Source organism: Brachyhypopomus gauderio, chromosome 14 (genome assembly GCF_052324685.1).
Source record: "Brachyhypopomus gauderio isolate BG-103 chromosome 14, BGAUD_0.2, whole genome shotgun sequence".
In the NCBI taxonomy this organism is placed as follows: Eukaryota; Metazoa; Chordata; class Actinopteri; order Gymnotiformes; family Hypopomidae; genus Brachyhypopomus; species Brachyhypopomus gauderio.
In genome coordinates this window covers 19,630,103-19,643,676 of record NC_135224.1, presented here as the reverse complement: position 1 = coordinate 19,643,676, position 13,574 = coordinate 19,630,103, and the positions used below count along the sequence as shown (strand labels likewise).

The 13,574-nt window shown below is 45.7% G+C and overlaps 1 protein-coding gene across 2 annotated transcripts; it reads left to right on the top strand.

Moving 5' to 3' along the window:
- The first annotated feature begins 5,179 nt into the window (after window positions 1–5,179).
- Window positions 5,180–12,929, top strand: kif2c (kinesin family member 2C). 2 transcript variants are annotated; one of them, XM_076973256.1, is made up of 22 exons: window positions 5,180–5,395; window positions 5,804–5,898; window positions 6,027–6,125; window positions 6,279–6,327; window positions 6,426–6,458; window positions 7,049–7,180; window positions 7,390–7,503; window positions 7,736–7,833; window positions 7,928–8,023; window positions 8,901–8,955; window positions 9,165–9,327; window positions 10,014–10,104; window positions 10,179–10,242; window positions 10,329–10,420; window positions 10,601–10,743; window positions 10,877–11,081; window positions 11,190–11,300; window positions 11,487–11,554; window positions 11,643–11,739; window positions 11,902–11,976; window positions 12,526–12,619; window positions 12,700–12,929. In XM_076973256.1, the coding sequence occupies exons 1-22, from the start codon at window positions 5,332–5,334 to the stop codon at window positions 12,762–12,764; spliced, it is 2,103 nt and encodes a 700-aa protein (XP_076829371.1). In that variant the 5' UTR covers window positions 5,180–5,331; the 3' UTR covers window positions 12,765–12,929. The 2 variants fall into 2 exon arrangements, with proteins under 2 accessions (XP_076829371.1, XP_076829372.1); XM_076973257.1 differs by lacking the exon at window positions 6,426–6,458.
- Window positions 12,930–13,574: the final 645 nt, after the last annotated feature.

Sequence of the window (13,574 nt, the reverse complement as noted above, 5' to 3'; positions counted from 1 at the left end):
ACATTTAACGTCCCTTCAACTGTGAACCTAAATGTGCTTCTAATAGACATGAAAATGAATATAACTATAGTCAACTTTTACAAGGACCTTTGTCAAGACCATACCTGTTAGCACGAAACACGCTAAACAGCTGCATGTCACTTAACCTAGCAGCACTTAACTCCAGGGGCATTACGCTAACATAATGGGATTACTGAACTCAGGGAATAAGTGTGGAGAAAGGAGCTCTTATGTGGTCCAGAGCACAAACGAAAAGCACTTATTTCACACAATACAAGCGAACAGTCCGTCTGACGAGTTGTGTTTGCGTTGAGCGTGTCTTTTAGAAGCGGTGGAATTCACAGACACCATGTTCTGGTGGAGTGAGTTCCTCCCTCAGGCCTGTACTGGCAGGAGACCCTGAGACGGTGCTCTGGATCGCGTTCTTGCTCAGATACTTCTATAAGCTTCATGGCCACTTAACAGGCTCAAGCGGTCTTTTATTTCCTTTTCATCTGTCAAGCCCATTTTCCCACTGTCAGCAGAGCAGGACGGAGGCACTACGGAAGCCTGAGCTGGGCTTAAGCTCTCTGACATCAGCAGACCCACCCTGGCAGGGCAGGACAGTAGCTGTGAGAGGGGCAGGACAGTAGCTGTGAGAGGGGCAGGGGGGCAGGACAGTAGCTGTGAGAGGGGCAGGACAGTAGCTGTGAGAGGGGCAGGGGGGCAGGACAGTAGCTGTGAGAGGGGCAGGACAGTAGCTGTGAGAGGGGCAGGACAGTAGCTGTGAGAGGGGCAGGGGGGCAGGACAGTAGCTGTGAGAGGGGCAGGACAGTAGCTGTGAGAGGGGCAGGACAGTAGCTGTGAGAGGGGCAGGGGGGCAGGACAGTAGCTGTGAGAGGGGCAGGACAGTAGCTGTGAGAGGGGCAGGGGGGCAGGACAGTAGCTGTGAGAGGGGCAGGACAGTAGCTGTGAGAGGGGCAGGGGGGCAGGACAGTAGCTGTGAGAGGGGCAGGGGGGCAGGACAGTAGCTGTGAGAGGGGCAGGGGGGCAGGACAGTAGCTGTGAGAGGGGCAGGACAGTAGCTGTGAGAGGGGCAGGGGGGCAGGACAGTAGCTGTGAGAGGGGCAGGACAGTAGCTGTGAGAGGGGCAGGGGGGCAGGACAGTAGCTGTGAGAGGGGCAGGGGGGCAGGACAGTAGCTGTGAGAGGGGCAGGACAGTAGCTGTGAGAGGGGCAGGGGGGCAGGACAGTAGCTGTGAGAGGGGCAGGGGGGCAGGACAGTAGCTGTGAGAGGGGCAGGACAGTAGCTGTGAGAGGGGCAGGGGGGCAGGACAGTAGCTGTGAGAGGGGCAGGGGGGCAGGACAGTAGCTGTGAGAGGGGCAGGACAGTAGCTGTGAGAGGGGCAGGGGGGCAGGACAGTAGCTGTGAGAGGGGCAGGACAGTAGCTGTGAGAGGGGCAGGGGGGCAGGACAGTAGCTGTGAGGGGGGCAGGACAGTAGCTGTGAGAGGGGCAGGACAGTAGCTGTGAGAGGGGCAGGGGGGCAGGACAGTAGCTGTGAGAGGGGCAGGACAGTAGCTGTGAGAGGGGCAGGACAGTAGCTGTGAGAGGGGCAGGGGGGCAGGACAGTAGCTGTGAGAGGGGCAGGACAGTAGCTGTGAGAGGGGCAGGGGGGCAGGACAGTAGCTGTGAGAGGGGCAGGGGGGCAGGACAGTAGCTGTGAGAGGGGCAGGGGGGCAGGACAGTAGCTGTGAGAGGGGCAGGGGGGCAGGACAGTAGCTGTGAGAGGGGCAGGACAGTAGCTGTGAGAGGGGCAGGGGGGCAGGACAGTAGCTGTGAGAGGGGCAGGACAGTAGCTGTGAGAGGGGCAGGGGGGCAGGACAGTAGCTGTGAGAGGGGCAGGGGGGCAGGACAGTAGCTGTGAGAGGGCGATGCGCCTGCTTGTTTCCCTGCGGGGCCGTGACCTTTGGCCCTTTTGGCATGAGGGATTAACCCAACAGACAAAGCTAAAAGCACCAACCTCACACACACACCTCACACACACACCTCACACACACCTTACAGACACACCCTTCACTCTTCTACATTATTAAAAGGGATGCAAAATTTTGGCAAATCACTGTACCTGTTTAACGTAATATTTAAAACTGAATAAAAATGGAACTTTCACAAATATGATTGTTGTGTTGTATTTAATTTTTTTTTTTTTCATTTTTACATGGAAACTTTTTTTCCATTATTTACCTTGCCATTACTTAAACAGTGAAACAGGAACAGGAAAATATTTAAATATATAATTTCTCTTGAATCAGATGGTTAGGCAGGAAACCCATACCTGCAATGCACACACTGACTGTATGAACAGTATAATATAGTGGTCAGATTATTATAATCGATAATAGGTTATGTAAAATGAAATATGCATATTTAAATATGCATGTCCATCTCTCTCTCTCTCTCTCTCTCTCTCTCTCTCTCTCTCTCTCTCTCTACATGTAAGTACCATGATGCTGTTTTATTATGACTCTTCCAACTCGGCAAACACGCATTTCTGAAAGCGACTAGCAGGGTGTCTGGACCACGCGGCTTTCCATGACAACCACAGCGCCTTAGCGAAGCTGCTCTCCTCCGCGTCCGACAGCAGCACGGGAGACATAATGAAATCCAGCAGGTTTCAAGACGGTGGTGTATGTTTGTGTCTGCACACAACATCTGAGTGCTTGTTACGTGTGTGTGTGTGTGTGTGTGTGTGTGTGTGTGTGTGTGTGTGTGTGTGTGTGTGTGTGTGTGTGTGTGTGTGTGTGTGTGTGTGTGTGTGTGTAAGAGACGCCTGGTAATTAGGCCTATCTTATATTGCACACACATTTTGGGGAGGCAGGCTTGGACAGACATGGTTGACGTTGCCTTGTAATCAGAAGGCGATCTTGCGTTTTGAATTACGTCAACGTGAACTCAAAATGAGTGAGCAGAGAGCACACGTGGGAGGACCGGGAACCCAAACGACAACATGCGGCCGAACTGGACCTGGGCCCGCTCAATAGCTGACTGCGCTCTTACCATTTCCCTCAAATACTAAAGCATGTCATTCAGCCTATGATTAAAATATCATCACGACGAAAATCTGTGTGTGTGTGTGTGTGTGTGTGTGAGAGAGAGAGAGAGAGAGAGAGAGAGAGAGAGAGAGAGAGAGAGAGAGAGAGAGAAGCTAAACCGTAAATCCGAATAACATTTCAGTAGTCTGTCCACACAGCTGCAAGCTGCATATTGACAGGGTTTCTCCAAAGATGTTCCATCAATGTGGTGTAGATCCTCCACTGAAAATACGTTCTCGCTGACAGAGAAAAACAAACATTTCAATCAACTGGAATTTGCAATGCAAACATCTTTCTATTTATCTCCGGCTTCTAAGGTACAATAATGTCGTGTAGTAGCAAATGGCTTTGAACGTGTGATCACTCCCTTCGCAGCGAGCGCTCCTCCTTGAAGATGAGAAAACTATCTGCTTCATCTTCTCGACCACCGGATGCCGAAGCCACCTGCCTGTTTGATCTCAGTGCACAATGCATCTCAGATACTTCTCCGTCTTCCTGCAGCTCCCAATCCCCGCATCACTCCAGTATGGATCAGATATTTTTCCTTGCAAAAACAATTGTGAAACAATTGAGTTTAGTCCATTTTCATATCAGCTTTTGCAGTAGATGATTAACGGCTTACCGAACGCTTGTCTAAACATGCAAATCAGATCTTTCCTAAAGATGAAGAATCAAAGTAACGCCAGAGAGGTTTCCGCAGCTGGCCTCGTAGTAGCAGCAGGTAAAGAACACAGAAACGTTACCGATTGCTTAAAGAGATCGACTTTAAGATGCACGACTTATGTCGAGTTTACAGCATAGTGCAACATTATACAAACTATAAACCAGTATAAAATTGGCAGTGCGCTATAGTTATTAATTAATTAGTAGTGGAGTAGTATATATATATATATATATATATATATATATATATATATATATATATATATATATATATATATATATATATATATATATACTTATTAGTAATAATTGGGTCGTTTCTTTTTATTGACTAAAACATTATTCGTATTTCGTAAAACATTATTCGTATTCGTATTTATGTAATACTACGAATAATGTTTTAGTCAATAAAAAGAAACGACCCAATTATTACTAATAAGTATATATATATATATATATATATATATATATATATATATATATATATATATATATATATATATATATATATATATATATATATATATATACATTGACTATATACATTGACTCGTTTTATATTGACTAAAACGAATAATGTTTTAGTCAATAAAAAGAAACGACCCAATTATTACTAATAAGTATATATATATATATATATATATATATATATATATATATATATATATATATATATATATATATATATATATATATATATATATATATATATACTTATTAGTAATAATTGGGTCGTTTCTTTTTATTGACTAAAACATTATTCGTACGTAGTATTACATAAATCAAGAGAATATATTTTGTAGAGGAAGCACTACCTATACCTATCTATCTAGCTATCACTACTGACTACATATCACCTGTAAAAGGATGTTAATGGAACAAGTGAGGACGAGGTCGAACAACAATGCAGAGATAGTAACAGGGCAGTTTGAAGATCAGACATAAACCAAAGGGCTAGGCCAACAGGCAAAAGCAGTGAAACACAGAGATCTCAAACTAGAGAGAGACAGAAGCAATGCTTCACAATGATGGCAATAGGAGGGAAGTCAACAGTAAGGGGGTTAATTAAAGGGAAAGACGACCTCTGGTGGCGAGAGGTGGTATCGCTGACACTGACCACCTATCACCTACCTAATATCGATCACTACCTGTGTGAAACGGAAACGCACGTCTCTTTCTCCTATAAAAAAAAACCTTTCAAAGCGATCGAGACAAATGGTACATTTCAGAAGGTACTGGGCTTCTTTAACGAATTACTTTATGTGTTCGGCTGTGTAGACAGTGGAGCGCAGCGTGCGTTCAGCGCGCTATACCTCCCCCTAGTGGCTGTTCGTGTTACTACAACTTTAGCGACCGACCACGACTGCGCATTAATTGCCGCGATTCTGGGGCCTGTTGCCATTGGACGCACGTGATCGCTCCGCCCCGCACTTCCGCTTTAAGGATCTCAACTTCCGGTGGGGCGATTTGAACGCTGAGGCGGTTGAGCTACTGCGGCCACACACACACTCGTCCTCCCGTTACCTGCTCAAATCACCGCGCCGACGGAGCTTTTTAGACCTTTAAAGTTTAAACACGCTGGATACGTTCAGAGAAATGGAGCCAGCAGAAGTGGGCAGACTTCTACTGGGCATCTCTGTCAAAATTGGTCGCAGTGATGGTAAGAAGTTAAAAGTGACGTTTGTCTGGAGACTCACAACTTTTACTCCTCATACTCGACCAACGTTTGTTTACTGGGGCTACTGTCGTATAAAAGATGTAAATTAAACAGCTAGTTGTCGAATTTAATGTCGTTATTTGAGATAAAGTGACTTACAACTGCAACATAGGGGTGTGTGTGTGTGTGTGTGTGTGTGTGTGTGTGTGTGTGTGTGTGTGTGTGTGTGTGTGTGTGTGTGTGTGTGTGTGTTGTCGGTTACTGTGCACTGTGGGCAACTGCACATTCCTTGTATGTGTGAGCATACTTGGCAAATGAAGACCGAGGAGTATCATCAGTTTGAGTATCATCAGTCTCAGTAAGATTGCAGTGGACAAAATGCTGTTCTCATTAATTCTGTTGTCTGTGCAGGGAGAGTTCACAACGCAACAGTGAAAGACTTCAACCCCACCAAGTCAGCCGTGCACGTGGAGTGGAATGAGAAGAACGTTACCAAAGGCAAAGAGGTCCGTCATGTTTCCCGTCACGTCCACCGTCCTGTCGGATGCCGACGTCTGTCCGTGGCGTAGCTAGAATTGACAGAGCTGTAATGGCAGGACCGTGTTTCTTGTGTTACTTTGTTTCAATCCTCTAGATTGAACTGACTGATGTCTTTCATCTAAATGCTGAATTAATCGAACATCTACAAGCCCCTGTTGAGTCGACCAGCAAAGCTGCACCTAAAGCGGAGAAAGTGAGTTTCATATAAAGAGTGGTATAAACCAGTCGTGCTCTTAAAGTCCTTAAGTATTTGATTTACGTATAGTATTGACCCAGTATAGATACGTCGTTTGTAATGTGACCAGTTTAGAAAGTGTTTGAGCACCTCTGTCACTGTTCTTTTCAGAAACCGGAGCTCCCTACAAGGGCATCGAAGATACCCGCTCCTTCAGAACGTAAACCACACTGTTTTTTTTAACTCCTGACATTTGTATAGACGTTGAGCGGTTTGCCCGTCCGTAGCTTCATGTTTGCTTGTGTCTCCTGTCTGAAGCTGCCACGCTGGCTGATCCCCCTCAGGATTCAGGTTGGCATGCGGCTCCTTCGGTTCTCGTTCTGACCCGGGGTGTAAATCTCAGAACACTCTTCCTTTTCATTGCTTAGGAAAAAAACCCCGTGCATCATTAAACACGTCTCACTTTACCACTGTTCAGCTTAGTATAGATTATTTTGGGTTTTTTTTTTTATTAAACTACCAGTAAAACATTTGATTAGAAAAACTATAAAGCAGGAAAATACAATACAAAGCCAATAAAAGCAATGCAATCGGGATTTCGAAGAGCCACTGTGTTTACACCCCAAATTCTTGATCTGTGCACACTCACCACTGGAGCTTTATTTTTCTATTTCAAATCAAATTGTAATCCAGATTATTGTGGTTCCTTCACGTTTCTCCACGTGTGTGTTTTAATGTGTTTCCGACACGCTGTTCCTTTCTACATAAAAAGATCCAGAATGATTTTTCTCTTCTGTCCATCCCACCTGTGTTCTTTGTAGTTTCCACCTCGGTGCTCTCTTGACCTCCTCACCGTCTACATACGCACGTTCTGTTGACCCGCCCCAGGTGAGGGTCTTTGCCCGGGTGCTTTGTGATGACCTGCCCGTCTTCTCCTCCAGGACCCAGAAGGATGACGACACGGCAGACGTGTCTGTTCCAGCCTCCAGCTCTGCCGTCCGCTGGTTCTGTGACGACGGCCGAGGACGCTCCTGGCCAGGACCTTCCCTCGTCCGCCGTCACCAGATCCGTAGGTGGGTGGACCATCTGTGCACACTTCAGCCAGTGACCATGGTCGGGGGTTTCTGATTCTCACATGTTTGGTCTTCAGTGCTACAACAGGCACCTTTTCACTAACTGCTTATGCGCTCCAGTTACACTTTAGATGCGTATGGTTTCTATATATTAGACAAGTTCAATTTTGAAATGTACCTTTTCTGCCTTAATTGTCTCCCGTTGCCAGGACTTCCGGGTTATCAGAGGAAGCAGACGAAGCCGCCGCCCCCCTCCCTGCAGCCTGGCCGTGATGTGGCTCACGGGGGCGAGACCTTGAAGAACGTCCCGGTGCCCCCCGCAAGTAGGGGCCGCACCCTGGTCCCTCTCTCTTGGGCCCTTTCAGCCGCACACGCCTCTACACTCACAAATATAAACCCATTACTGCTGGATCTGTAGACACTCCTGGAGCTTTTCTGAGTTACTGTTAAATAATGTGGGTTTCGAGTGGGTATGTTTTTATGTTGATTTATACAGGCTGTTGCACAATGTATCAATTTGCATAATTTATTGGCCGGTTCTTCACTTCATTCTAGATCGGCGTGTTTCCCGAGTTGCTGAAGTGAATAAAACATCCAGCAAACGGTTGTCCCTGTCAACGAAAAACTCAGAGATTCAGATCAAAAAAGGAAAGGTGCGTGCGTGTTGTATTTAAAAATAGTTAAAGGTTGTCTGGAAAGTCGTGCAATGTATTAACCTGAGCGATTTGCTTGTGTATTTATCGTTAGTATGGGGATATGAGCAGACCAAACAAGCACTTTTACCAGATGATCGAGGAGTACCGGGAGACCGTGGAGAAAGTCCCCTTGTCTCTGTCGGACCCGGTCAGTGAGCCGCAGGCTGAAATGCACGTTCAGGAGCTGTGATAGCAAAGGCCTTTTAAACAATTTGATTTTTCCTTATACAGTACCAGGTTTAGAGACACCTGACTTGCACCTAAATCTGCTGTGAATAAACAGTGACTGGGTGCATGTTCAGTACTTTTCAAAACAACAATATTACCGTCATTTTCAACATTGGTCCCTTGACCAGGTCAAAGGAAGAAGAATCTTCCTTCTTCCTATAGGCAAGGTTGTATTAATCAAAAACTGAAATGTCTCTCTTGCTTAAGTATTCAGACCCTTAATTCGGTTCTCAACTCTCTCTGTACAAGCTTTGCACACAAGCATTTGGCTCTTTTTTGTTAACTCAAAGTGGGTTGTCGTGTGCCTGTTGCTCAGGAGTCCAGCTAGGATGGAGCTTCCTCCACTCGTTCTCTGTATCTGTGCAGGACGTCTGGAGCTCTCTCGGTTGCTCAGGTTTTCTGGATGGCGTCTCCCAGAAGAGTCCAGGTGGTTCAGATCCACACGTTGAGGCCTCGTCCTCCAGGGGGCGCCCTAACCCTGTGCATTAATTGCCACAGTTTAATCACCGAGACATTGTCCACTGTCTAGACTAGTTCAGTGTGCAGAGTGACCCATGTTCTTGAGGCATCTTGAGGATGATAAAGCAAACTGGTGCAATGACCTCAGTTTGAGTGCCACAGCAAAGGGACTGAATACTTGAGTAAATGAGTTTTCTGTTTTTGAATTTGAACAAATACGAACTTATTTTAACCTTCACTTTAATGATGGATTATTGAGTGTACGTTTATGGCCAAAATGGTATAAAAGTGGTGTGCTGAATACTGTGTATGTTCTAAATTGCATTTATTTTCTCAAGGTTGAACTCCACAGAATTTGCGTGTGTGTTCGCAAGCGACCCTTAAACAAAAAAGGTGGGCAGTTGAGCAGAGTCCTTCAAACGTAGTGTGATTTAAACAGAGTGACCTTACGATGTTCAGTACTGTTAATTACCCGCTTGACATTTTTTACCTTTTAGGATAAACTGGATTTTTATTATTTCATAAATTTTTTGATCCCTTACAGAATTACACTGTGGTCCTTTCTAGTGTCGAGATGTTTGAATGTTTCCTTTTGAGTCCAGAGTTGAGCAAGAAAGAGATCGATGTGGTAACCGTGCCTGGGAGAGGAGTTCTTCTGTTCCATGAGCCCAAACAGAAGGTGGACCTCACCAAGTATCTCGACAATCAGCGATTCTGTTTTGATTACTCATTTGATGACGACTCCACCAATGACCTGATTTACAGGTAACCTCAGCGGGCTGAAATATGATCACTGGACTTAAACAGCAACTTTTGAAGGGCAGGAAAATGATATCCGATATCAAATGACATTTTTTTCAGATTTGACAAACTATAGAACTGGAGTTGAATGCCTTGTTAACATGTGGGAAATCTAACTAATGAAGGGTGTCCGCAGGGTACTTTTGGTATTTTAGATTTGCCTAAACAATTTGACTGCAAAAAGTATGCATGAATGTATTTATTTTCCTCACCGTAACTGCCGTCGCCTGTAAAACGTCTAGATATATTTTAAATTGGTGTAATTACGCAAATCGTAATTAGCGTTACAGATCATAAATGGCCCAACAAGTCCATCGTCTTCAGAAATTTGTACCACTTTATACCTGAAGTGAGTGGGTGCTTCAGGGTAGCTGCGATTTGGCCAGCTCAGACAGACGCTGGTGTTAACGCTCCAAAGGTGCTGGTTTATTGTGAAATAACGAACACACCACACATGAGTTCTAGGACAAAGTAGGTTTCTAATGAAGTGGGAATTAGTCTGTGTTTGGGCTGCGTTTGCCATTACTTGGTAGAGGTGGTGTTTTTAACATTGGTGTGGAGACTCGTAGAGACTCTTTTGCTGGTCTACCAGTCTGGGCAGAGCTGGTGCTTTGGCTTGCTGGTAGATTTGATGTTTCTGTCTCTTTTAGGTTCACTGCCAGACCCCTGGTCAACACCGTTTTTGAGGGTGGTAGGGCCACCTGTTTTGCTTATGGACAGACGGGCAGCGGGAAGACCCACGTCAGTAAACTCTCATCATGCTGCATCCTTATACGTGCCTGTGAAATATATTAATGTTCTCTTCCTCTCTACAGACAATGGGTGGAGACTTCTCTGGAAAGGCCCAGAACAGCTCGAAGGGAATCTACGCCTTGGCAGGTGATGTTTGTTCATTAAAGTGTTTCTGTGGCAGCCCGAGTGATCAACTGCACACTGACTGTAGCAGTTGGTCTGTTGCTTTGCAGCACATGATGTGTTCAGTCTCCTCCAGCAGAGGAGGTACGCTGATCTGGGTCTGGAGCCCTACGTCACGTTTTTTGAGATTTACAACGGCAAGGTTGGTGCAAGATGGGTTGTACATAAATAATTAACGTTCTGTTAATTCCTGGTTTATTGCCGTCTAGGCAAGTCATCTTATTTTTTGTTTGTTCCATCCGTAGCTATGGCATAGAAGTGGGAAGATATTCATACTGGACTTGTTTTTTTCTATTTCCTATAATGGGTTGTGTGTGTTTAGGTCTTTGACTTGCTGAATAAGAAATCTAAACTCCGTGTGCTAGAAGATGAAAGCCAGCAGGTGCAGGTTGTAGGTCTGCTGGAGATGCCCGTGTCCTCAGCAGATGACGTCATTAAGCTGATTGAGAAGGGCTCGGCCTGCAGGTACGCTCGAGCCCAGCACGACTCACTCGGAGGCCAATATGGGCTTGGGTTTGATTTCTAGTGCTGTGGTGATTGTCTGATTCAGGCAACCGAACAATTCGGCCAATTCTCCCTCCCCGTCCATGTGTTCCAGAACGTCCGGTCAGACGTTTGCCAACACCAATTCGTCCCGCTCCCACGCCATCCTACAGGTGATCCTGAGGCGTGGTAAACATCTCCACGGCAAGTTCTCGCTGGTGGACTTGGCGGGGAACGAGCGTGGCACGGACGTCAGCAGCAACGACAGGAAGACCATGGTCGAGACGGCGGAGATCAACCGCAGCCTGCTGGCACTCAAGGTACTGAACAGATCTCTCGGGCCGGGCTTCCTCGAACGGCACCTCCTGTATAGGTCTGCTTGTGGTCGTTTCCTCCGGCGCCTTTGTCCATTATTGTTATTGTTTCAGGAGTGCATCAGATCTCTGGGGCAGAACAGCGAACACATCCCTTTCAGGATGAGCAAGCTAACCCAAGTTCTCAGAGATTCCTTCATCGGCGAGAACTCCAGAACCTGCATGGTAATGGACCAGAGTTGTTCTTGATGTACATCTAGTCAGGGCCCTATACGGAGTTTCCCAGATCTAGCTCAGACATTTAATACTCTTAACATTTTTCTACTTTTACCACTCAGTTGTTTACTACTTGCTGTTGTATTGTCTGTGAAAATGGGATAGTTGTCGAACAAATGTGTTGGTGCCTTTTAGATTGCCATGATCTCTCCTGGTATGAGTTCTTGTGATTACACGCTGAATACTCTACGCTATGCAGACAGGTACATGCCAGCTAAAAACGTGCACCGATCTCTTCTGTTCGGCATGCGTGTCGACTCTGATCTCACGCCGTGTCTGTGTGGCTGACAGGGTGAAGGAACTCAACGGCATTTCGAAGGGAACCGTTCAGGAGAGCAGCAGCCCACCAGGTGATCTGCAGGACAGCTACTGCTCGCTACTGGAGGAGGTCAGCGTGCCGGTGCATTTACAAAGCCGTATTTGGTCCTGGTGCACACGTTACCATGAATCTCTGCATGTGACCGGCTAGCCGCCGAAGTGACGTAATCGATATGAAATGTTTGTTCTTTTTGAAACTTTTTGACTTGCATCTGACCGTTCTGGTCATCAGGAGTCGATGCGTGCGGAATTTGGGAAGGAGATCCAGATCTCGGAGTTGGAGGAGATGTTCTATGACGACTTGCAGGTGCGTAGGGATCTTCTCACCGTCAACCGTTCTCTGCTTTCATCGGGAGGGGGATGCGATGAGATCATTTTCAGTTTGCGTGCTTTGTCTGACGCACCCAAATGTTTGTAGTTTTCTGGATTTCGTGGGTTTTTGTATTTTGTAAATGGTTTTTTTTGGGGCTCGTAGTCTCCTTTTTCTTTTTTCAGCTGAAAGCTCTCATGGAAACGAGCACTAATCTAAAGGTGTTAATGTAGATTTGATCTTCTCCATTATGTGCCTAATACCTGAAAACACCAAAACATTCAGTATGGTCTTGAATCAGCAGTGACTGTTCGCTTCTTCCTAGAAATGTCAAGCACATCCCCTTTGTCATACTGTGCATCATTGCTAGATGATTATGGTTCTTTGGAAAGCCGTAATCTCATTTTAAATGGCACGGTTTCACTCCTTCAGTGGGGCAGATTTGTGGCAGTGTACTGGTCTCCCGAGTGCAGGCTTCACACCAGCAGGGCTGTAATGTGAGGACGTTGAACTGTCCGTCATCTCCTGGGTTCTCTGTTCTTACAGGGCGCCAGCGAGTTGGCCAAGGCCATGGAACACGAGACGTTTGACGTTGTGAATAGTTTACCAGAAATGTCTGCTTACGTGGAGAAACTACAAGGTGTGGTGGTCTGCCTGAAGTTTTGTTTAGTTTTTGTGAATGAGCCATTTTGTTAAGAGTACAGTCTCTGTGTGCTTCAGGATCCTTGCAGGCACTGAGATCAGCCGTAGAGTCTCTGAAGGCCAGGTCACTGGGTACGGAGTGACCTGTACACGGACTGGACATGATGCCACGTTGGGGAGTTCAATTATATGAGTGACTGGCAAATCTAATTACTTCCATAACCTGAAAAAACCCATCATAGTATGTTAAGTATGTTTTATAATTCATGTTTTTTTGTTCACTGAATAAACATTTGCTTTTGACTGTTTGGGATTGTTGGTGATATAATTTCAGGTGAGTGAAAATGCTACGGTGGAAAATATGGAAAATATTCAAATCCCTTTCAATTTTTCAACGTTTCATTGCTGCTATTTGCCATCTTTGCCATTTGGAAAGATTAATACGGCCAAAAGAATGTCAGAGGATCCCCAAATCCAGCTGTGGAAAACTCTGGAAGACTCGGGGCTATACCAGCTCAACAGGGAGTTTCTATTGAATACTCAGTGTCCAGATATTTATGACCAAGTAATATTCTTTTTTTAAATAATTTGCCAAAAAAATAAATTCAATATTTTTTCAATGCAATATTGCATGTCCCGCCCAATATCAGAAACAGGTAGATTTGTCCCACCTAAATTAAACCACAGAGAAAGCGGAAACGGTTTAAAAACTTTTATTATAAAAGTGCGGTTTGGCCATGTTGTGTTTAACAACTTGTCAAGTGCTCCATCTTTTGCTTGTATTGAGATGCCTGTTCAGAAATATCCTGCACTCATAGCGTTGCTGACCCGAGTAGTTTGCGCCAGCGTTAAACATGAGGTCCGTGATAAGAGCAGAGGCGGTCTTTGCATGGAGGCGTGGCTAGGCAGCTGCCTTGGTCCCCTCCCACTGCAGCCCACTGTAGGGGCCCCCT